This window comes from Pochonia chlamydosporia, chromosome 3 (genome assembly GCF_001653235.2).
Source record: "Pochonia chlamydosporia 170 chromosome 3, whole genome shotgun sequence".
Lineage (NCBI taxonomy): Eukaryota > Fungi > Ascomycota > Sordariomycetes > Hypocreales > Clavicipitaceae > Pochonia > Pochonia chlamydosporia.
In genome coordinates this window covers 1,332,526-1,355,040 of record NC_035792.1, presented here as the reverse complement: position 1 = coordinate 1,355,040, position 22,515 = coordinate 1,332,526, and the positions used below count along the sequence as shown (strand labels likewise).

At 49.3% G+C, this 22,515-nt stretch overlaps 10 protein-coding genes across 10 annotated transcripts; 3 read left to right on the top strand and 7 right to left on the bottom strand.

The window, feature by feature from the left end:
- Nucleotides 1-1,662: 1,662 nt before the first annotated feature.
- Nucleotides 1,663-2,948, top strand: VFPPC_04312 (hypothetical protein; the record flags this gene model as incomplete). Its single annotated transcript, XM_018283685.1, has 2 exons — nt 1,663-1,711; nt 1,795-2,948. 2 exons carry the CDS (start codon nt 1,663-1,665, stop codon nt 2,946-2,948), a joined length of 1,203 nt encoding a protein of 400 aa, XP_018144846.1.
- A 1,269-nt stretch (nt 2,949-4,217) lies between these two features.
- On the bottom strand, nt 4,218-5,311 carry VFPPC_04310 (emopamil binding protein domain-containing protein; the record flags this gene model as incomplete). Its single annotated transcript, XM_018283684.1, has 5 exons — nt 4,218-4,300; nt 4,426-4,660; nt 4,799-4,935; nt 5,012-5,038; nt 5,104-5,311. The coding sequence occupies 5 exons, from the start codon at nt 5,309-5,311 to the stop codon at nt 4,218-4,220; spliced, it is 690 nt and encodes a 229-aa protein (XP_018144845.1).
- An 856-nt stretch (nt 5,312-6,167) lies between these two features.
- VFPPC_04309 (hypothetical protein) lies at nt 6,168-7,334 on the bottom strand (the record flags this gene model as incomplete). Its single annotated transcript, XM_018283683.1, has 2 exons — nt 6,168-7,223; nt 7,278-7,334. The coding sequence occupies 2 exons, from the start codon at nt 7,332-7,334 to the stop codon at nt 6,168-6,170; spliced, it is 1,113 nt and encodes a 370-aa protein (XP_018144844.1).
- A 1,714-nt stretch (nt 7,335-9,048) lies between these two features.
- On the bottom strand, nt 9,049-9,552 carry VFPPC_13604 (hypothetical protein; the record flags this gene model as incomplete). The annotated part of the gene is made up of 1 exon (XM_018291379.2): nt 9,049-9,552. One exon carries the CDS (start codon nt 9,550-9,552, stop codon nt 9,049-9,051), a length of 504 nt encoding a protein of 167 aa, XP_018144843.2.
- Nucleotides 9,553-11,090: 1,538 nt separating this feature from the next.
- VFPPC_04308 (NACHT domain-containing protein) lies at nt 11,091-14,528 on the bottom strand (the record flags this gene model as incomplete). The annotated part of the gene is made up of 1 exon (XM_018283682.1): nt 11,091-14,528. The coding sequence occupies one exon, from the start codon at nt 14,526-14,528 to the stop codon at nt 11,091-11,093; it is 3,438 nt and encodes a 1,145-aa protein (XP_018144842.1).
- Nucleotides 14,529-15,139: 611 nt separating this feature from the next.
- On the bottom strand, nt 15,140-15,692 carry VFPPC_04307 (cyanate lyase; the record flags this gene model as incomplete). The annotated part of the gene is made up of 3 exons (XM_018283681.2): nt 15,140-15,294; nt 15,353-15,587; nt 15,660-15,692. 3 exons carry the CDS (start codon nt 15,690-15,692, stop codon nt 15,140-15,142), a joined length of 423 nt encoding a protein of 140 aa, XP_018144841.2.
- A 598-nt stretch (nt 15,693-16,290) lies between these two features.
- VFPPC_15761 (hypothetical protein) lies at nt 16,291-16,587 on the top strand (the record flags this gene model as incomplete). Its single annotated transcript, XM_018293514.2, has 1 exon — nt 16,291-16,587. The coding sequence occupies one exon, from the start codon at nt 16,291-16,293 to the stop codon at nt 16,585-16,587; it is 297 nt and encodes a 98-aa protein (XP_018144840.2).
- Nucleotides 16,588-16,697: 110 nt separating this feature from the next.
- VFPPC_04306 (glycosyl hydrolase family 47 protein) lies at nt 16,698-18,538 on the top strand (the record flags this gene model as incomplete). Its single annotated transcript, XM_018283680.1, has 2 exons — nt 16,698-18,347; nt 18,410-18,538. 2 exons carry the CDS (start codon nt 16,698-16,700, stop codon nt 18,536-18,538), a joined length of 1,779 nt encoding a protein of 592 aa, XP_018144839.1.
- A 439-nt stretch (nt 18,539-18,977) lies between these two features.
- VFPPC_04305 (hypothetical protein) lies at nt 18,978-20,176 on the bottom strand (the record flags this gene model as incomplete). The annotated part of the gene is made up of 2 exons (XM_018283679.1): nt 18,978-19,450; nt 19,525-20,176. The coding sequence occupies 2 exons, from the start codon at nt 20,174-20,176 to the stop codon at nt 18,978-18,980; spliced, it is 1,125 nt and encodes a 374-aa protein (XP_018144838.1).
- Nucleotides 20,177-21,215: 1,039 nt separating this feature from the next.
- VFPPC_13603 (mitochondrial import inner membrane translocase subunit TIM23) lies at nt 21,216-21,984 on the bottom strand (the record flags this gene model as incomplete). Its single annotated transcript, XM_018291378.1, has 2 exons — nt 21,216-21,275; nt 21,343-21,984. 2 exons carry the CDS (start codon nt 21,982-21,984, stop codon nt 21,216-21,218), a joined length of 702 nt encoding a protein of 233 aa, XP_018144837.1.
- Nucleotides 21,985-22,515: the final 531 nt, after the last annotated feature.

The following is a 22,515-nucleotide window of genomic DNA, read 5'->3' as shown; positions in this document are numbered from 1 at the left end:
CAGATTTCGGCATGAGGTTTGAGCAAAGTTGTCGTGGCATTTGAACCAATTGACCGACACTGCAAGGCTGGTTTTGCCACTCTGGCTAAATCATGTTTTTGTCCATGGGCTAACATTCTTGCCATGATCCCGAAAGACGGTGAGCTGGCAAAGAATTATTAATAAAGCTAAGACGGGCACATTAGCCATTTGTTTCCCACAGGCAACTTGACGCGACTCGCATGGTTTCGGCTCCAAGCCTGTAATACTGCAGACTTAGAATGAGGCTGGCGGCATGAACAAAACACAGGCGCTGAACCAATCGGTTTGGTTGAACAGGGCTGTACGGAATGGCCCCCATGCCATGTACCTAAATTGAATACCGGCGTGTTCTACCTACAAGCATTAGTACACGGTTTATTAGCCAAGTGTGAAGAGGACTCGATGGTTGGGCTGGGGCGTGGATCATGCCGATGTTGATGTGCTTTGCGGGCGTTGAGGATATATGATGTGAATGGAATGATTTGCGAGTTTACTGCTTAAAGCATTGCCGCCTGAATTTTTAGCTGTAAATTTGATTCGGAGGCTTAGAACGTGGTTGTTCGTCACTTGGATGGGCGTTGGAGCCAAGACTACATTACGTGGTACGGCGGGAAGAGGAAGCTTCGGAGGTATAGGCGGAAAAGGAATAGACATGGGATAGGTAAGACGGACACGACGAAGTTATCCATTCTCCTGTAAACTCCGACGTGCCCTGTCATGCCATGTCCTGTCCTGTCATGTTGGGGCCAGGACATACATGCATGCCGTTGTTGATAATTGCGGTGTAGAACTGGAGGCGGCATCCAGGGTCAGTCATTCAGATTCCCACCATACTCCGTTCATCCCAGCAGAATACATCCATCCTTGTAGGAGACCATAAAACTCTTGTAATTTTGATCCTCCTCATGTTTCTCAAACATTAGACTGGGCAGCAATTTTAGGCGCAAACACAAGGCTACCGTTACATGGGCTTCATCAACTGGCCACGAACATCTCGGGATAACACTAAAACAAAGCACAAACTAGACTCATTCCATCACTAAATCCGGCAAATGATCTCTCCACGCCAAATGGGCTCGACCAAACCTCTCCGAAGGGCTAGTCCACACCCCCATGTCTTTGTTTCCGTGGGTGTGACAATGGTCTCTATTCTGTGCCTGTACCTGTATCATTTCTAGTCCCAATTGGTTGCCTTCTTTTTTTTCATTGGCGATGAACCCTATGCAGCCCTTGGACAAACACACGCACAGGGTGAAATGTTTTTTCCTTTGTTCATCCCACGGCATGGGTGCATGAAGGGAGTTGCGTGCCGCTCCGAGGTGAGAAGGATGGAGGTACATGTTATTCAGTCGGTGACACGCAAGTCTCTGAATTGAAGTTCCGATCAAGGCTTCACGGGGTGAGGTCCGAGAATAGTTGCGTCGGTTTTGCTCCGGATGGCGACGGGGGCAATGTATATAAGAAGGGGGGGGGCTGGAAGTTTGCTCTTTGGATTGTGCATAAAGATCTTGGTAAACTGCTCCGGCTTTTGCTCACTACGGCTTGAATCGACAGTTTGGTTCCGCCGTCTATGTCTACTTGATGGTTTTGATACCGTCTTACTCTGCTTCTTATTCGGTTCAGTCTGTGTTTTCTGGTACAATGGCTCCAGGAAGTGCTGTTGGCATCAACTACCAAGATCAGGTTATAAGTGCGTACATCTCTGGATTCATATCACAATGCCTTGTTCCCCAAAATGTTGAGATAATATGACCGCCTGCTCACATCTTACAGATAACTGCCGCTTCTATCTCGGCACCACCAATCTGTACATTGTCACCGCTCTAAGTGACGATGGCATGTCTCACCCTCACCCCTGGGCAGCCTACGTCCTAAAAACCGACTTTGACAAGCAAACCTGCGTGCTGTCTGCCGTCGGAAACACCAAGCAAGAGGCCTTCACAAAACTCCATGATGCGTCTGCCCGCCAAGTCCAGAGCTACATCCACGCGAATGGCTTCCAAAGCGTGCGTCACGACAACAAGACCGAGCGAAAGCACGACAAGGTCATCATGCCAGATCCGCCGGAGTCGTCTTCAGAGAGTGACGACGAGGACAACATGTCTGACGCTTCGACGGCGTCCACGCACAGCCGCTCGTCGTCTGCGTTTGGAAGGCCGGTGACAATGCCGATCCTGACGCCGCCTACGCCCGTGACGATGGACTCGTCGAGGATTCCGTGTCCGTCCCCGGCGAGAATCGTTACGCACAAGTGCTCCGTGCCCCTGATGAGTATGAACACGAACATGAACAGCTTGAACAACCTGAACAACCTGAACAACCACAGCTTGAACAACATCAACATGAATCCCCTGCCGTTGCCGACGCAGCAAAAGGTCGCACCGGTGCCACCACCTCCAGGATGGTCTATTCGACGCAACTTGGCGATACCGGCGCGTCCTTGTCACGGCAATGCAACTAATGTTCCTCCGCCACCACCACCGCCGCCACCTCCTGCAGTTCGGATGGCCCAGCCTGCTTCTGCTTCTGCTTCTGCTGCTACGACGCACATAGTGCCGATACCACCGCCGGCTGCGTATCCGTATCCTCCTGCAAATAGTGGCCTCATGCGACCTGTAATCTTTACGCTTCGGTCCTCCGTGTACGGCGAGCTCATGGCGTTGGACAAGTGTACCTTGGACTATGGGCTGGTTCTTGTGCGAGTCTGTGATATTCTGATGGAGAGGTTTCAGGACTTTTCGAACGCTCCCGTCGTGGTGCCTTCTAGGCATAAGATCCGCAGGATGAGTCTGCAGATTGAGAGTGTGACGGTGAATGGGGAGAAGTATGTCATTGGGAAGAGTACGAGGGATCTGTCGGCACTGCCGTTGGGTCCGGCGAGTAAGACTGTGGGTGTTGTGGTTTCGGTTGAGAAGGGGGATAGCTGATGAGGGTGTGAATATGGCTTGTTTGTTTGTTTGTTTGCTTGTTTGTTTGCTTGGAGTGGCATGGGATATGTGGTGGTGTGTTGAATTTGCAGAGATTGATGTTGAAGGTCTGGCATCAGGTTACCAAGAGTGACATATTGACATTAGCTAGCTCTGATTGTTCTTGCATCTCCATAGGATAGATTAGTATCTTGACATTCTACATTATTTTGGCTTGTACTTGAATCTTCTCATACACGAAAATGTACGTCCAGAAAACACCAACTACAGCCAAAGACTTGACCACAGCCATCCTCTGCCACCATCCACACAACCTCCCCTTGAATATCACAAAGCAGACTCACATATCAGCAGGCACGGCATGCACGCACACAAACTGCACGTTGCCAATAAACGCAAAACCTGCACCTCGGGTGCATGCACAACCCACGCCAGCCAAGCCAAGCCAGCACACGACCACTTGCCACAATCCGCCGCCGCTCCATACAAGACATGCAAAAAAGAGTTGAGCAGCAAACATTTTTTTGTGATATCAAAAAAAAATCCGGCAGGTCTTTGTATCCTGTACAGTGTAAAAGGGGCAAAAGTGGCTTGCATATGTACGGTATTTGCAAGCCCGGCGCGAACTCCGGGCCAGCCAGTCTGCTCATGCCAAGAGTCGTCCTCGGAACCTGGCATGCCCATGGTAATGCGTACTGCCCGCGGAAGTAGCACACGGGTAACTGGAAAAGAGATTTTCACGGCCGAGAAAAGATACAGTATGCAAGGGTACACATGTAGCAAAAGCTGGGTGAAGCACAAATTTCACGACAGGCCAGGATCAAGGGCGCCACCCGAGAGTGCGGGAATGGCGGCGGGTTTTGGTTTGTAAGAGGTGTGACAGAGCCAGTGAGGCGGCGCCGTGGAAAGTAGGACAGCATTTGGTTGTATTTTCTTTGCGGTAGTGTTGTCATTGCGTCTTCATTTTTGAAACTCCTTGCTATTGTGACTCGGCAGATGGGACCTTGCCTTGGGGGAAAATGGGAAATGAACACTTTTTGGTTGACGTTGCAGTATTTGCCCCGTTGGGCAGCCATGAGTCAAGACTGTTTGCCTTGAATTCGCCCAAGCTGCAGCGAATAACCAGACGTTCAAGCATCCGGCAGGAAAGATCTGCAATTCCGCTACATGTACAAATATGCTGGTACAGACAACGGTCCCCTTGTATGATAGAACCTACACGACATGGCATAGTTGTGGACAGGAAAATATGAGTTAATGCCATGTTCGTTATTGCGTCTTGCGTTCCGACTCGTGCGTTTGCAGAGCACGGAAAGCCTTGGCTGTCTGCTTGTAGCTGTCGTAGAGAAAGACTAAGGGCACACCGTTAGCACATTTCTCTGCTGAAGTCTTGGGAGATGATATGCCGGGGCTGCATGAAGGATGGCTTTGTGCATGTTTGCTGAGAGTTTAAAAAGGCACAGAGACAACAACATACAAAGTGGAACCACGGCCCAAGGCGCATTGAGACCAATATAGTACATCCAATAATACTGAGCTTCAGGCCGGCTATACGAAACTCCTGTGGCGCGAAAGTCACCGAAGTTGGTGCCGTAGTAGAGAGCCACGCCGTACAGATGCGCGGTGCTGACAATGACCTGGTTGATGTGGCGGTAGGGCGAGTTGGTCAGGATGGCAAAATAGGTGAGCCAGCTGAGAGGACCCCAGGCAAACTGAAAAGGGACGAGTCAGCGACACTTTCAAGAACGAATAGCCGTGAGATTTGAGCCTTGCATTATTGGGCTGGGGGTTTGGCCATTGGTGTCATGACGCGGCATCAACAAATGGTCCTTGGTCTAGAATCGACTCACCGCAGTGATGGTCTCAATGCAAACGGTAAACACATCAGATGTCAGGTAACGAGAGTCCGAAAGCGCATATTCCTTCCACAGCTGGCCAAAGACGGTCTGCAGTTGCGGGATGTTGGTGCGGTGGTACAGATAATACCCTGAAATTTCACCATTAGCCTTTTATGCCACCCTTTTTTGACCATCATCTTCGCCGACAGCCTCATTTCAACAAACCTTCAAAGCCAACGTGTAAGAATCCACCTGGTACAATATGTCAGTATAGCCTCCTTCACGAATACCGAAGCATACCCTTGGGAAGCACAAACATAGAGCAAACCACACCACAGCAAAACGGTCAATGGGCCGCAAGCGTAATGGACTCTGAAGAGTCTGCCAATAAGCTAAGCCTGTCACCACGCCCACCATGACTCCAAAGGTAACGAGCAGCCGCACAACGGACGAGTCATTGGCGACATAGCTCGGGATGGAGGCTGTCAGGGGGTAATACGGGTGGGTGGGGGTGGCGGCGTCCATTGTGGAATGAAAGAGCGGACGAGCAACTGGTACGATGCTCTGTACTTTGCAGAAATTGAAACGTGCAACAGAGAAAGGAAACAAAAGCGCTTGTACCAAGTAATTTCAGATGGAAATTTGACGACCACGGTTCTTGTGGGTTGAGAAGAAGCAAAAAGGGGGCCCCAGGGCCATTTCGGCCGAGGATGTGGGGCGGATCTTGGTTGGCCGAAATGATTGTGGGGCTGCCATTTTCGGATATTCAGGCTAACCGCAAAGGGCCGGTCTGTGTAAGTCGGTTTGGACATAATCCATGGACAACACCGACAGGACAACATGGCACCCTGAACGGAATATTGTAAGAATAGATGGTATGAATGCAGTGGCTGACGGAAGTGGTGATACAGATGCGACTTTGGACTCGGCTGTGGCGGTTGAGAGCTGAGAAACGAGGTAACATTTCAGTTGCCACGTGGTACATGTTAAACTAGAGACTTGACTGTTCACGACTCCATGCCAAGGATTAACAACTTCACTTAAAAAAAGAGACTGTTCAGAGATATCAAAAGCCTCTAAGATATATGGAAAGATTGCTACCAGTTCAACATCACCAGGTACTGCATCATTACATGCGAGAATAAAATTAATGTATATACATAAAGTATCAAATAACCAATTCTACGCGATTGGGACACTAAAAAAATAAATCTCGCCATCTCAAAAGTAATTCATTGGTATCTTTGATCCCCCGCTAAAGACACCCGCCACAGACGTCATCTTCATTGCTGTAGTCGTCAAAAGGTCGACCCTGCCATGGCATTTTTACCAGACGCACCAGGATCACCGGCGTCAAGAGTCTGGGATGTTCCTGCTGGAATTAAACTTGAACGTCGGCGTCAACATCAATGTCGACTTGGAGGTCCAGGAGGTTGTCGAGATGTGCGTCATCGCTGACATCACGAAGGTTGATGGCTTTGCCGTCAGGAACCTTGAGCAGTGGAAAGTTGATGGCCTTGCCGTCGGGAACCTTGGTCTGTGGAAGAGTGACGGTGACATCCGTTTCCTGGTCCTGCTCATCGCGGCGCTCGAGGGTGTTGGCGACATCAGTAACCTCCTCTACCTCACCGTGTAGGCGCTCAAGGGTATCGGTGACATCAGCAGTGAACTCATTAACTTCATCGTTTCGGCGCTCCTTCTCCTTCTTGGTCTTGTCCTTGCCCTTACCCTTGCCTTTGCCCATGATATCACCCTTGTCGTTGATCTTGAGGATCTTGAGAACATCCATGACAACCTTCTCAATATCCTTGTCGACATTCTTGTTGCCTTCAGTCCGGAGCCTCAGCAGATCAATCAGTTTCTGAAGAAGTTTCTTGAATTCAGCATCCTGGTCAACCGTGCGCTTGTCGACGCCTCCAATCTCAATCTCAGCCTCAAGCTTGACAACCAGCAAGTCCAGCAACTCGACAACCAATTCAACGCTGATGATATCTTCTTCATCTTCCCGCTTGACAGTGGCACTTTGGAGTTTGTTCGCAAGGTTGAGGATCTGGGTATCGAGTTCATCGACTTCGTTTGTGACATCAGTGTTTGAGACGGGAGTCTCCTGCAGGGTCTCAATCTTCTGGGTGAGTTGGGAGAGGACTGTATTGAGCTGCTTCTGCGACGTTTCAGGCAGCTCGTCAATAGGCTTGTTGATGTCCACTCCTGGCGTCTTCAGGATTTGAACGAGACCATCAACTTCGGGCGCAATACCCTCAAGGTTCTTGGTAGATCGAGTTTGCAAGGCCTTTGTAGCCTGGGTAGAAGCAATCTTCTGAGCTTGAGCGATAAGCAATTCGGCTTCTAACAGAAGCGCACTGGGGACGGTATTGTCACTGCCGCCAACGGTTACATTGACGTTGGCTGACACAAGTGCAGAGTCTTTGGCTTCGCTCTAGACGTTATGATCAGTTGTAGCTCACGTCCTGATAACTGCGAGACGACTTACAGCAAGGGGTGCAGCAGCCGCAGCCGCGCACAATGACAGTATTCCAATGAACTTCATTATGAGAGATTCACGAAGAGAATGGACGTTGCAGTGTACTTCGCAACTTGGGTTCAACGAATGACGGTGGGTTGGCTGGAGTAGCTGAAGAAGGAATCAGATGCGATACACTTTCGTCCAGATATATAGACAACGTTCCCATGGCCGCCCAACTTGGCTGAATGGGGATACCATAAACACGGTCAAAGCTGCGAGCTAGGATATGCGCTCAGTTCTCGCGATAACTAATTCCAAACTTGTCTGTTGCTTCTGTAATCACCCGCTTGACTGTGTCTCAGAGCTCCTTCACAACTAGTGGTCCGTGATCGATTACACGAAAACCAGGAGTTGCTCGATCGACGTTTAGCGAGACCATGTGTTCCTTAGGATATGGACCAACGGCCTAACGGATACTTTCGCTCCGTGACTCAAAACAGAGCGAGGAAATTGCCATGCGAAATGCTGACGCTACCAACAGCACTCAATAAGACACAAAAGAGCGTACGATTCGACCAATCAATTGTGTCTTTGTATTTGAGACAAAATTTCCCTTCCGGGAAGTACAGAAGCTGATTATTGACGCATGACTGCAATGGCCTCCGCGTTGCCCATTGCTCTTGTGAAATTATCTGTCAAACCAACGATTTGTCCATCGTTCATCCGCAGCACGTTACGACAAGGGCGTACAGTATACTTACAGAGCTATTATCGTTTCTTTTTTCCTGCACGCGGAATCATGGGTGGAGCAATAACACAATGCTTGCCTAACCGGAAACAATTACAATGAGAGCAACAGCCCATTTGGATCTAGTAGTAAAGTGAGTGTCAATTTCGGTTGGCTTGACCGCTAATGCTCAATTTAGTTTCGATGGTTGGACTTCTACCGAGTATCAATACTCATAATTGTGATGTGTTGGCTGTGTGAGCAGAGGGTGTTGGAGGCCTGAGTGTAAATATACATGCCTTCTTCAAGACTATTGTCAAGTCCGACGGAGTTTGGATCAAATTGGGGAACAAAACACAGCCACGTAATGGCAGGCCTTCCATGAGGTATGCAACCACAAGAGATCCTCGGAAGCTAGATTCATGATCCCCGGACACGGCATAGATCTCCATGTCGAATCCGGCATCATTGTCCAGAGTACAAACTATTCCGCATTCAACAATGGCTTTGTCAAAGTAGGTGTCTTTATCTTTTGTATCGTCACATCTCGAAATGTTGATATCCATCGTGTTAGCTAAGCTCTTGACTTCGCAGACAACCTTGGACTCAACCACATTTAGTCGTGCAGATCTTTTGAGAAGGACAATTTATCATGTTGATCGTGTTACAGTTATAGACTGCCAGATTCACTATTTATTTTTGTATTTGATGTAAAAAGTTGCAAGATAGCTGGAGCCATTGTACCGCAGATTGCCATTACGTAGCTGACAGCATCTCTCATTGTCGCTCAGGTTGACCGCTTCCTCATACCTCGATCGACAACGGAAATTGATTATTGAATCTGCAACTCATGAATCAACTCCCGGTTTTGGTTCCTTACAGAAGCCCACCTTGGCCGTCCTAACCACCGACAACACCACCAACAAGACTCTCAATAAGAGCACTACCATCACCAAGTTGACGTTTATCCTAATTCCCATTGGAATCCCCTCCCATGTTGCTGCCGCCTTCTCCGCCAGGCAATCCGCCAGGGGGACCTCCAGGAGGACCTCCAACCTGTCCATCTCCTTCCTAGCCACCAGTGCCATTACCACCACCAGGGGGATCAATACCACCAGGAGGACTGATACCACCAGGAGGACTGATACCACCAGGAGGACTGATACCACCAGGAGGACTGATACCACCAGGAGGACTGATACCACCAGGAGGACTGATACCACCAGGAGGACTGATACCACCAGGAGGACTGATACCGCCAGGAGGACTGCCGCCACCACCACTCAGTAAACTCCCAAGAAGGCTCTGAAGAAGTTGAGGAAGGCTCTGAAGAAGTTGAGTTATATCCCCGAGTTGGCGTTTTGCAACCTTTCCATTTTCATCTCGCGCCTTCAAACCACCAAGCAGACCACCACTGTTACCACCAAGGAGGCTTGTCGCTCCAGGGAGGTCGTTGATCACATCTCCCAACACCTCAGTTGGCAAACCTCCAGCGCCAGTAAGTTGGCGTTTACTCTCGGTCATCGGCGCAGCCGAAACCAAGACACAGAAGAGGGACGTGTAAATGAACTTCATGGTGAAGATAACAACCTGGTTGTATAAAAACAAGAAAGTGGTAGTATTGTCTGTGAATGGAGTAGAATAGGCAAGGCACTAGCGAGTGAGTTGCCAGAGAACGAAGAGACAATGGATTCTTAAGCCCAGTTTGCGAATTTACGTTACAACAGAATGCTTATATACACCATGTGCTTAACCTTCTATTTACCATGCTTTGGAAATCTCCCTCCTCATATTAATTAAGTGTTTAGATCGGCATCCCTTCAGTCGCATCTTGTCTCTGTGGTTGTTGGTAAATGTCTTGTCTTGCTATATGTATGAAACGAAAGCACTATATGCATGAAACGATGGCGCTATATGCATAAAATAACAGCACTATATGTATGAAACGACGACACTATCTGTATGAAACGATAGCAGCCAATGGCCATTGTTTTTGCCCTCCTTTTTCTGATGTCAGTGTAGGTATTCGGCTTTGTCGATCTCGCAAATGCTGCTTGGCGTGGTGACACCGCTCGACATAAGCTCGGCGGCATATTTGGATGGTAATATTAATTAAATACTGGCATATTCTATAAGGTTTCCCATGCAATGTACAGGATAAAGTCCATCCGAACTAGTATGCCTTGGAATAGCCAGCAAAAACTACGCCATACAAGAGCAACTATTGTCAACAAAAGCGTTCGAATCACTGCACCTGTGTAACTGATTTCACATGAGGTGTTTTCTCCTCCGAGGCGCTTCAAGCGAACAGAGACTTGATTCATGATCTCCAGTATGTTTTCTTTTTCCCCACACCACGCCACGATCATGACGCCATTAGCGACTGCCCCTGCCCATCAATTGCCACGAGAACAGCCTTTCTCGTCCCTTTTCATTGTTTCAGCCATCATTAAATATGCTACTGAGATCTGCGGAAGGGATCAGGCATCGTCGGTGTGGGGGAAGCATTTGTCAAGGGAGTGGGATGAGTTTGGTCGGTCCCTCCAATGCTGAATGAGTCAACAACTCCACAAATGGGAAGTGATGATCATTGTTGTCGCTACTGATAGGATGAGCTGTTCTTTGGCCATGTACACAAATCTAGATTTCCTTGATATCGGAAAACGTCGGCCCTGCTGGCAGAGCAGGCGTCCCAGCTCACATTAGGTTAGTACATGTCGGTGCAATGTCGTGAGTAAACGAACCAGGCCTTTAAACCAGACGTCTGCATCAAGTTTACTCTCACTTGTCGTGTGTGGCTATTCGATGAGCTGATCTTCAACGGATGGGGGTCAGGATGCGGTTTCTTGACCGATAGCTCATGTTAAGCGCTTGCCAGCTACTAACGTCGTCACACACAGGCAGCACACCAGAGTCATTACAATTCATGGGTGTATCTGTGAAACGTAACCGGTTCAACAATACGATGCTAACCATCAAGCGGTATTATGACACTCTTGACCTCAAGGCTCGACATTGATATACGGCAAGGAAGTGATGATCCTGCTTGGAAGTTCTCTCCTCAACACATTTAGTGCTATTTTCGTTGATATTATTAACGATAACCCTAAGAATCAATCACAACAATGCCATTTAGTTTTGGAGTAGGGCCATTTGAAACGTTCTGAAAGCAAACCTTCTCGAGTCCATTCATTCGCAGCATGCGACATATCACCCACCAGGGTTGAAGATGGTATTAATCCGTTCAAAACTTTATTGATCCCCGTCGCTGCTGGTCGTGTCACCTCATCAGTCTCATAAACGTTCTTGAATGGTCCGTAAGGCTTCAAAGCCCACGGCGTCACCAAGTTCAACAAAAGCTCACAGTCTTGAGGGGAGCCAGGTGCATATAACAGAGGTCCTCTCCCAATCTCATCGCAGGCAGAAATGTGTGCTGAGAACATCACTACTTTTTGCTTGGGAGGCGTTTCCTCGTGGCCAAGGCAACTCGTTATTTGGACGTGTTTCTGCATGAGCCTCAGAATAGCGCGTATCAGACTGGACGCGTTGACCTCCAAAACCACGAATGGCGATGGTAAGTCTGTGGCCTCTTCACAAAAAGCCGTGGAAAGGGGACTTATGTACATGAACATTTCTGCCTTGTCGACATGGAAATTCCAAACAACGCGGGTAGTGTCGTCAAGATCGGCGCCAGTCTCGATAAAAGTCCGAATGATGTCTAAGATGTTTGGTTTCGGCACCATGCAGAGCTCTTCAAGTTCAGCTTTGAAAGTGCAGGATCCAAGGACGTGGGCCAAGAAGCAAAGCCAGGGGCTTGTCTCTTTACTCTCATCCAGAATGGAGCATGGAGGGATGCGAGACTTGAGACAATTTTGAATTATTCGAAGACAGCCTTCAGAACGCCTAGGCAAACCAGGCTCCGCGTTCGCAATGCAGTCCAGAGAATGTCTGCAAGCATTTAGCAGCATACTCAAACCACAGAAATCATGTGGACCTGTTTCTTCTAGCCGAGAGGAGGCGTATTCAGCGAAACCGTATGTGCCCACGGAAGCCCAGAACATGCCCTGCCTGGTTTGATGGGCCAGAGCCAGCTCCCTTGCCGTGGCTAAATGCCCTCGATCACTATATTCTTGCAAAGTGCCCAGTAACCACGCCAGCGCTTGTTCGGACAACTCTCTTCGCATCTCCGAAAGAAACTCCATAAACGAATCCAGTAGGCCAATAGGTATATACCACATTCTGTCTTTGGGCCAAACGGGAGGATTGTTGAAGAGCCAAGACCAAATAGGTGTTTCAGCTAGGTATGCCTCAAAAATTCTTGTATACTTGTCGTCCACCGACATATGGCATGTTTTCTGTAGGTCCTGACCTTCTTCTGTAGTGATAAGAAAGTCATACGCAGTTCGATGGATGAACTCAACTTGCATATCCATGTAAGGCATCAAGGCGTCGTATGAAGCATGTCCGAGATTTCTCATACCCCGGTCCTTTTGAATGACAGTTAGAAATCCACCACAGGCAACCTTCAGAATCCTAACAGTATTCGCACAGTGATTCTGGACATCGATTGAACCAAGAGTCGCCCTCTTCTTGAACAAGCTAGTTCTCACGACATCACATGAGGCAACTGTAAGTTGAAGAGCGGTCATGCCGCCCTTGAATTGGTCGTAGCGAAATTGCGGTACCCGGAGAAGTGTCCTTTGGCACAGGATTATTTGCAAGTATAGGCTTACATATTGCCGGTATAAATCCTGATCCTCACCCAGTCTAGACCACATATCCCGGTACAGATTGGTGAGGGCACTTGGCATTGACTCAAGCCGCTTCACAAGGAGGTCCCGAGAGTCCCCATTCTCAAATCCTTTGTTCAGTGAATCGATGGCTAGGACCGCCCATAGAAATACACCTTCCGCGTTGGTCGTTATGCTGGCGACAAGAGACGCGTGGGACCTGAGTCCGGGATGGAGAGTACCAATGGTATAGTCCTTGATATCGCTCGCTGTAAGGTCTTGCAGCCTTAAACTCGGAAATCGTCCGAAATGATTCTCAAATACCTGTTCCGGGCGACTGGACAAGCATATCTTGACTTGGTTGCTGGCATGCAGCTGTTCAATGAGACGCATGACGTTGAACATGCTCATTTCTGGCTCGACTTCATCCAGTCCGTCCATGAAAATGCAAAAGGAACGATCCGTCCGACCTAGGCAGTCGAAAAGAAGCCTTCTGAGTTCATCAATGCCCCAGTCCACTTCAGAATCTTTGTGCTGCAGACCCTTTATTGTCATCATGTACTTATTTGCGAGGTTGTCATCGTTGTCGAATATCTGATAGACCAAAGAGCATAGCATGCCCTTGATATTCTTCTGCAGGATTCCTCCCGCCTTCCAGAAAAAGTGTGAAAGCAACGACACCTTCGGTCTCCATTTCCTAAGTAAGGGCAGAGTGTCAGGATGTGAGAGGATGAAATTCATAAGTGTACTCTTCCCCGATGCTGGTTTTCCACTTATCCAGTACATAGACTGGTCTGATGAAAGCCAGTCGGTAAAATCAGCCCAACTTGACACATTAGGCCCTATCTCCTCTGCCGAGGATACTGGCGTTACGTCAGCGGAATCATCCATCTTTCCGATTTCTGAACCCACTGCATCATCTACTGAGGCTTGGTCTAACTTTTGATCCCCCTTTGCTTGACTGTCGGATTCTTGGCTCCTAAATAACCATGAAAATGTTTTCGGATACGCCTCAGAGATGCTGTTTGTACGTTCGTTCATACCGACGTACTTAAGACTACCTAGGAGGCGCTTACGCAATCGATATGCTGTATCAGAGTCTAGTCGGCACAAGAGGGTGTCCTGCATATGACCAGTGGCATTATCCATATGCCTGGCGATGGTTTCTTGGCTCTTTTCCAACTCGCCAGAGACGTGCGCTTTCACGGAATCTTGGACATTTGCCGTTTCTTTCGAAACGTGTAATTTGATGGATACCCTCTCTCGCACCACAAGTTCGGAAAGGCTCTTGTGACCATTGACGAACTGGCGAACAAAGTGCTGCAATTCATGGTCCAAATTTTCAAAAGCTTCATGTTGCAACAGACTCGTGGAGTCAATCGTTTTCGTCATTTGCACCAACAGATGGCTCTCCATAGTGTTGCGTGCTAAATCCAGAGAATGCTCCAAGCGTTTGAGTCTGTTCTTTCTCACCCTACTCTTGACGGCTAGCAAAACGGCCTCTCCAAAGCCGCGATGCCTCTGCTGTGCCGACAGGCTAGCAATCTCTATTCTGAGCGCTTGAGCTGCATCAGTACACTTCTCAGCCACAGCAATTAAAGCCTTGGTGTCGTTTGCCAGAGGCCCTTTGGTCTGTGAAAGCCTCTTCCTCAGATTCGTTGAAACGTCAGAAAGGCGCTTGCTGTAATCGTCTAAACAGGGCTCAGGGCTCCCAGATTCGCAAATGCGTCGGCATGCAGAAATACAGTCGCCGGCAAAACTGATGATCTGCATAACATTGGAGGCGACACCAAGGGCTACCAACGGTTCTAATCCAGACATGGCGAAGAAAGACGCCGGCAGCGTAGATTGGAGCTACAATACATCGCACATTACAAGATGATGTGACTGAACTGAGTTAATGAGGTCAAAACGGGAGATCATGGAAACTGTGGCCTGATATCGGCCCAACGAGGCGACCAACTGTTCTTCCGAGTACATGTTGTGTTACACCACGGTCATTTTCCCTCTGGCGAGCTGCACATAAGCATCAAGTGCGGAAAACATTGAGTTGTGAGAGGGGTGGCTCAGTCCGCATACATGGAGTCATGGACCATGCGCAGTTTTCTTGGCCTTTTAATGATGCTCCGCCCGTCTCTGGAAGTACCAAAACCCATATCTTGAAATACTGCATGCCGCCGGTTTGTAAGTTGTACGAAAGACTGGCAAAAGGCCAAGTGGAAAGGAGCTACTTCTTCCTCAGAGTGTTCAATTTACTCAATAGTTCTCGCACAATATTTTATAAGAGCGACTGCATTCTCAATCTGGGTTAAATCACCAAGACTATCCTGGTCGGCCACTAGAATCGAGTAAATGGCAACCTGCCGGTATAATTAGTCAAGTCAAACTCAAAATCTGCCAGATAGGGGGAAGAAAGGGGCTCCGAAAAGTGCTCACCATTTGCCTTTCATTGTAATAACTGCCCATGCTGCACCATTTTCATCTACCTCCTTGTCGACATCTGTCTTGAAGCAAACGCCACTCATGATGCCATCTCCAAACTTCTCATTCATAACAGCCTTGTATGCATAACCGTAGTTCTGGATAACTTCATAAAGGCGATAGATAAGCGGTTNGTTCAGTGGGTGGCATCTCCACTGATATACCGCGATTCGGAAAAGCGGTCATTTGCTCAGCGAGATCGTCCCGATTTACGCCCAGAAGCTCACTTAGTTTGTCAACATCTCCGTTGGAAGCTTGGGCTTGGCCATAGAACAGCGCAGCACAGGCGACCTCGCTGCGGCCAAGGTGTTCGGCGATTTGGGCAAAGGTGAGGTTCTTGGAAGTTTTCGCCTGGAAGAGGAGGCTACAATGAAGCGGGAGGCGAGTGTCGACGTTGGCCTGAAATGGTTAACAGCGGGTTCGACTTCATGGAGAGGTGAGAATTGAAATTTGGGCGCCTTGTACACTTACACCTATGGAGGCAAGGCGTTGCTGTTCAGGCATTGTGGATGCAGTGCGTGATAGGTGGCTGGTCGTTATTGTTTCGTGAAGTTGTTCGGTATTGCAAAGATGTAAAGAAACGATCAAATCCTCAAATGAGGGGAATCTCAAATAGAGGAGATAATTCGGCATCTCGTTCGAACGTGTGCCATTCCATACGCACCTCATACGTCAACCTGACATGATGGAAAGGTGTCGCTGTAGCGCGGGGCATTCCCGTGCAACAGGCTTGGTGTACCATGGACGGAGGAGATATAACCATGATCCAATGTGGCACCACATTGGTGAGCATATTGTGCACATGAGATGATGCTTTGCATATGGACGCAAGACGGTGTTGATGGACCCCTTTGATGGAGTTGCCGCCATTGTATGTTGTGATGCTGATGTGTAGGTGAGTTTTGTCAATGGATAGGCGTCAGAATTCAACAGCGCGGAGAGCGAAGCAAGTGCTTAAGTCAAACCGTGGTTGCCCCTTCCTCCACTTCCCGCCATTTTGCAAACGGAGAAAAGGCTGCCAATGATCTACTAGGTAGGTACCCAGCTTGCCCAGGAAGGTGCAAGAAGAGCTTACATAAAATTGCACCCCTAAAACCAGCTGATGCAAATGAACCAACTTCACCGCCCACATGTCCATCCATTGTTGGTCTCAGAGGATGCTTCTGTCATGGAGCGAGGACCATGGTGGTGCACATGGGACCCGGAAGGCGTCGACGAATCTGCCCACCAAGCCCGCGTCGAATCCACACATTTACGGGGAAAGGTAGCCCGAATCTCACTAGATCAGCTGCAACTCCATCCTCCAACTCCATCTGAACGGGAGAGAGCCTACCGAACCCCTGGCACGCGACTGCAGACTCGAGTGAGACAGTTGGTGGTGCATACCGCAATGATCTGAAGAAGCCTGGTATCCCACCAACTTTCCACGACCATCTCCTATCCCGCCCAACTCGCTCGACTTGTCATCGCTACGCTTCGAGAGCTGGAGATGCCAATGCCATCGTCACCATGGCTTTTCCACGGAGAATGTCGCGGCTAGTTCTGCTTACTGGCATCGCGCTGGTCGTCATGCTGGTAATGCACCTCTTGCCAGGCGAAGGATCCCCTTCACCATTGCGGTCGCAACAGGCGCCGGCCTCACAACAGCAACCTGTAGCTGCTCCTGGAGATCGGGGGTCCAAGTCACCATCACAAGATGATGCAGCTTCGTCACCATCAAAGCCGAAGTTCGATTGGTCCAAGGCGAAACAATTCCATCCTCCCGGATCGATCAAGCCTATGCCAACGGGTGCCCCACGAAAGATGGGACGAGTCCAAGCACCGAACGACGCCTTCGCCCATACAGACGAGACGAAAAAGCGGCAGAGAGTTGTGCGTGATACGTTCAAGAGGAGCTACAATGCGTACAGAACATATGCTTGGATGAAGGACGAGCTCACACCTGTATCTGGTGGCTTCAAGAATCCATTTGGAGGCTGGGCCGCCACCTTGGTTGATGCGCTTGACACACTTTGGATCATGGACCTGCGCGATGAGTTTCGGGAAGCAGCCAAGGCCGTGAGTGGTATTGACTGGTCCGTTACAGAGGACGGTGCCGCGAATATGTTTGAAACCACCATTCGACACCTCGGCGGTTTACTCAGTGCCTATGATCTCAGCGGCGACAAAGCTTTGCTGAACAAGGCTGTCCAACTAGGCGAGATGTTATATCACGGCTTCGATACACCCAACCGACTCCCCGGTTTCTGGTTCAACTACAAAGAAGCCCAAAAGGGTGAATTAGTCGCCGGGACAAATGATCCCTCTGCATCACCAGCCTCTCTTTGCGTCGAATTCACCCGCCTTTCCCAAATCACAGGCGACCCAAAGTACTATGACGCTACAGACCGCGTAACACGCTTCCTGGAAAAGACTCAAAACGACACTGCTCTCCCCGGCATGTGGCCCGTCTCGCTCGACTTTCGCAACCAAGCAGCGCGGGGCACCCACTTCACCCTCGGCGCACTCGCCGACTCCCTGTACGAGTATTTCCCCAAAATGCACGCTCTCATGGGCGGCATTGACCCTGTCTACGAGCAAATGTACCGAACAGCCATGGACACTGCCAGCGAAAACCTCTTGTTCCGCCCAATGCTCCCCAATGAGAACGATGTTCTCTTTTCCGGCGACTACCAAGCCAGCAGTGCTGAGAAACTCGTCCCCGAAAGCCAACACCTCACCTGTTTCGTAGGAGGCATGTTCGGTCTCGGCGGCCGCCTATTCAACATCGACGAACACGTCTCCCTAGGAGAACGCCTCGCCCGAGGCTGTGGTTGGGCATACAGCGCTTTCCCAACAGGTGTGATGCCCGAAATCTTCAGGCTCATCCCCTGCAAAGACATGAAGAAATGTCCCTGGGACGAAGCAATCTGGAACAAGCAGGGGGCTAAACACCTCCCCAAGGGATTTGCCGACGCCAGAGATCCGCAGTACCAGTTGCGCCCAGAGGCAATCGAGAGTATCTTCATATTGTACAGAATCACAGGAAAGAAGGAGCTGCAGGACATTGCATGGGACATGTTCCAGGCGATTCTGACCTCCACAGAGACCAAGTTTGCATATTCGTCGATTTCGGACGTCACGACAAAGGGGAAGACGAAAAAGGTTGATTCAATGGAGGTAAGACATTTCTTTTTAAGGCGTCAGAATGATTTGTGCGGAGTATACTAATATGCGTGCAGAGTTTTTGGCTAGCCGAGACACTCAAGTATTTTTATCTCATCTTTTCGCCACCAGATTTGATAAGTTTGGACGACTATGTGCTTAATACGGAAGCACATCCTTTGAAAAGACCCGCTACGAGTACATAACTTTTTAGAATTTGATAGAGCGTGATGTTTGCATGCGGAGAAAAGGACATGAATGGAAGCGGCTTTAATCGTGCTCTGTGTGAGCAAGCGATGGTATTGTATAGTACTGTAAACATAGACCTGGATACAATGGTTGTCAAAGCTGACAATACACATAAAAACATGAAGGTGTTTTTGAAAAAAGTTCCAATTTGCATTCTCATAGTCTAGCGAGTTTGGTATCTTGCAACGCGGCTTAAAGTAACATCCTGCCATAATTCCCATTGTTCCTGGTTCCGACACAGCCTGGCTATAGTTAGCGAGATTCCGCACATGTATTATAACAAAACTCACATATCAATCATGGACCAAAACTGTTCGTCATCTATCCCCAAACGAACGACTACCCCTTGTCAATACACAACTACACAGATTCAATAACATCTCAAGTCAAACTTACTCAATCTGGCAATCTCACGGCATAAAACCACCCCTCATCAGTGACATACCATCTGCAATCTCCCATGTGATCAATAGTAAAACGGTTGCGCTGGGTCCAGTTCCCGTCAACCTCACGAACATAGTAGAAACGAGAAGGATCATCATCAGCAGGCTTAAAGTCCTGCGGCTCAAACAGGCGGTTGCTGTACGCAAACTCAACCTGGCGGAGCATCTCCTCGTTGGGCGTGCGCCCCATGCCAGATACGTCGGGCATGGCAGTGGAAGGAGGGGGATTACCTGGGATGATGGGGACGGGGCCAGCTACTCCCGGGGCGGTGGTGGCCATCATGGGAGCTGGGATGCCAGCCGCTGTGCTCATCATGGGCTGGCTGGGCATACTAGGAGCAGGCACGTAGGCTTGGCCGTTGAGCATGACGGGCTGCTGCATGGGCATCATGCCCGGTTGGAGAACGTAGCCCGGCGTAGCTGCCACTGGTTGCTGCGCGATGTTAGCTTGTTTATCAAGGACGGAGTATGAAGCATAATTTTGAAGTAAGAGATTGTACAGTAACGAGCACTTGCATAGTTGTACCCCCCGAGATAAAACGTCTTGGGCATAACCACGGTTATCGTTGGCGGAGAGGGCGGAGCAGAAACAAAATAAGGGGAAGAAGACAAAAACGAAGGAGAACAAACTTGAACACCGCCCCCATACACGGGAACACCATCAAACCTAGGCACGTAAACGTGCGGAATCGGTCCAAAAGTAGTATCCGGCACAGGAGGCTGAAAATTCACCCCCATAGGAGGAGGCACGCAATTCTGATAGTCACCCATGTTGGGAGCTTGATAAGGCCCTCCGTGAACAAAAGTTTGTTGAAAATGGCCACCTTGAGGATGAGGATGAGAAAAGTAGGATTGTGCGTATGCCGGCTGCGCACCAGGAAGATTTACACTGCGAGTCGGATCGACAGCTGTGTACCACTGGCCAGAAGGGGGACGGTTGAGATTGGGAAGAGGCGGCTGACCGACTTGTGGGTGGGAGTCGGGCTGTGTGTTTTTCGGAGCCTTTTCTTCAGGATTGATATCGTTGGCTGCGGAGGGTTTTGCTTTCGGGTTGGGGAGGTCAAAGTGAGCGTGACGAGGAGGAGGATTGTCGCCTTTGGAAAGAGGACGACTAGGCTTGGGAGATTTGGAGTCGACCACTGCCTCGGGCATGGCTAGCAGGTGGCCGTTGTAGAGGGCATTTGTAACCGGAATGAGGGTGAAGATGGAAAAATAAGGAAGAAGCAATGTTGAGGAAGAGAGGAGGAGAAGGTAGGAAGGAACAACGAAAATCTGGTCAAGTACTCAAGTATGGTCTGGTGTAAACAAAGATGCACTGTGAAGCGAGAGCTGAGGTTCACTGCTCACTTTCGGCTCACCTCACCTTGTTTTTTTTATTGCCAGCCAGACCGTTGCTGCACACAGACTGCCAACCAACCAAATCGTAGAGAAATGATACTTACTATTTGCTGCAAAGCCCAAGCATTGCCATCGTGTATCCAGACAGATTGTTCTGGTAACGTATCCAGAGGATCTTCGTATTGCGTCCACGTCCAAGGAAAGCAAGGGAGGCACATTTCGATCTTTTGTCTGATCAAGATGTCTTGGGAAACAGTTTGTATGACGTGGGCGACAGGAATCGACAATGTCAGACTTGGTAGACCGCAATGATGAGAGGAAAGGGAGCAACCCGTGTGATTCGGAAACTGTTCGTAGTATAGCCGGCCTAGAGCTTGCCAGCTGCAATTGTTTGATCCTATTACACCGACAAAATCCAAGGCCCATCTTTGCCGGATGTAGATTCACTGCTCTCTAGTGGAGATATTCCCCTTTCAATTCACTTTTGTAATCAGCCCACACATTTATAATCCAATCATATAAATTGTAGACCAGACGCCTCTTCCTGTATGGTCTAATGCTCGCTGGTTACCTGATGTAATAATGTACACTGAGTTCATGGGAGGAGAGATCATCCATGACAAATGCCACCGTAAAGAAAAACTCCGCCGAAATCTGCTATTTCGGCATATACAAGGGGCATAATCGGTCGCCGCCATATCCGTACAATTTTCTCATCCGTCATCCATGTTCTGTCCCTTTTGCTTTTTTGAATGTCCTTCTACCCGGCCGTGGTGTTTTCTAGATTAGGGGCGTTTGTAAATGTCGAGGTGGTTGATGACGATGCCACTCGTCCAAACATATGAAATTAAAATCACAGGTTTTCAATAGGAGCCGCAGGCTCAGGAATAGGGAAGAATGATCGTCGTACAATCTTGAAGCAAGGAGAAGACCTGTCAGTATTTCTCATCTCAGCGCATTGATAATGGTAATTGACTCACAGCCCAGACGCCGGCAACGGAGCCGACAACACCACCAGAAATCATCATTGACCGAACACCACGGGTGCTCTTGAAAACCACACCACTAAGGAAACCAGAAGCAACCGTGTTGGCAGCGTCATGTTTGCCACGAAGGCTACCAATCAACGAGTTGATGCAGTTGTACACAATGGCGACAACACCAGCCGAGTTACCCAGGAAGGGTCCTCTCCGTGTCATGCCATTGAGAATAGCGTTCATTCGCAGCTTGGGAGGCTGTCCAACAGACTTCTTCAGGCCGTCTTGCAGACCCCAAGCGCCTCCTATCGACAGCGCCGTCAAATATGTGATACCGGTACCGTAACAGAGATCATCGGTAAACCCTCGTGACGGCAGGACGGACTGGCCACCAGGGAGCTCGGAAAGAGCAGAATCCTCGAGGCTCAGGTACTCGAGAGTGTCCTTGTTCAGTCCGGCAAGGGGATGCAGTTGTGAGGGATCAGCGAATGAAGAGTTCTGGAGGAAGGCCTCAACTCCCTGGCCCTGCGACGGGTCGAAGGCAGTCGGCGATGAAGGGGCCGGCGCATCGAAGACATGTGTCTGTTCTTGTTGCTGCTGGCGCGGCTTGTTGCCGCCGGTGAAGGCATTCCAAAGCGAAGACATGTCGAATCGCTCGTTGCAGGATATTCGAATTGTTCGAGCTACGCCTGGGACAAGATAGCTATCCGTGGGGTTGGAAAGGACGGATTGGCAAGGAGAGGGTGATAAGCCGCAGATTGGAACACTCCCCGAATGACGGACACTTTCCAAAAATTTCTCTGCGGCCAGTCGCGCTTTCCGACCCAGTGGTCCGTGCACAGCTACAAATTCCGACAGTCACGTGCAGTCCCTGAATGTGAGGGCGAAAATCACTGCGGATTGTCGCCCGATAACGACGCGGATAACTCTCGCACAAATTTGACAATGTTGGGTGAATCAAACATGCTCATTATGAATGCGAACGATGTAGCGTAGAATTGGGATGAACAATTCGTCCAGGCCCGCTACGCGGTTGTTGTGTTCGTTGCAAGATTCGTCGTCAACTGCTTCATTCCCAGCCTGGGACGTGATGTCTACGATTTCGATTCTGACCCAGATGCAGTCAAAACACAGGCCATTCCAGGCCGAACGAGCTTTTGAACTGATACTTAAGTA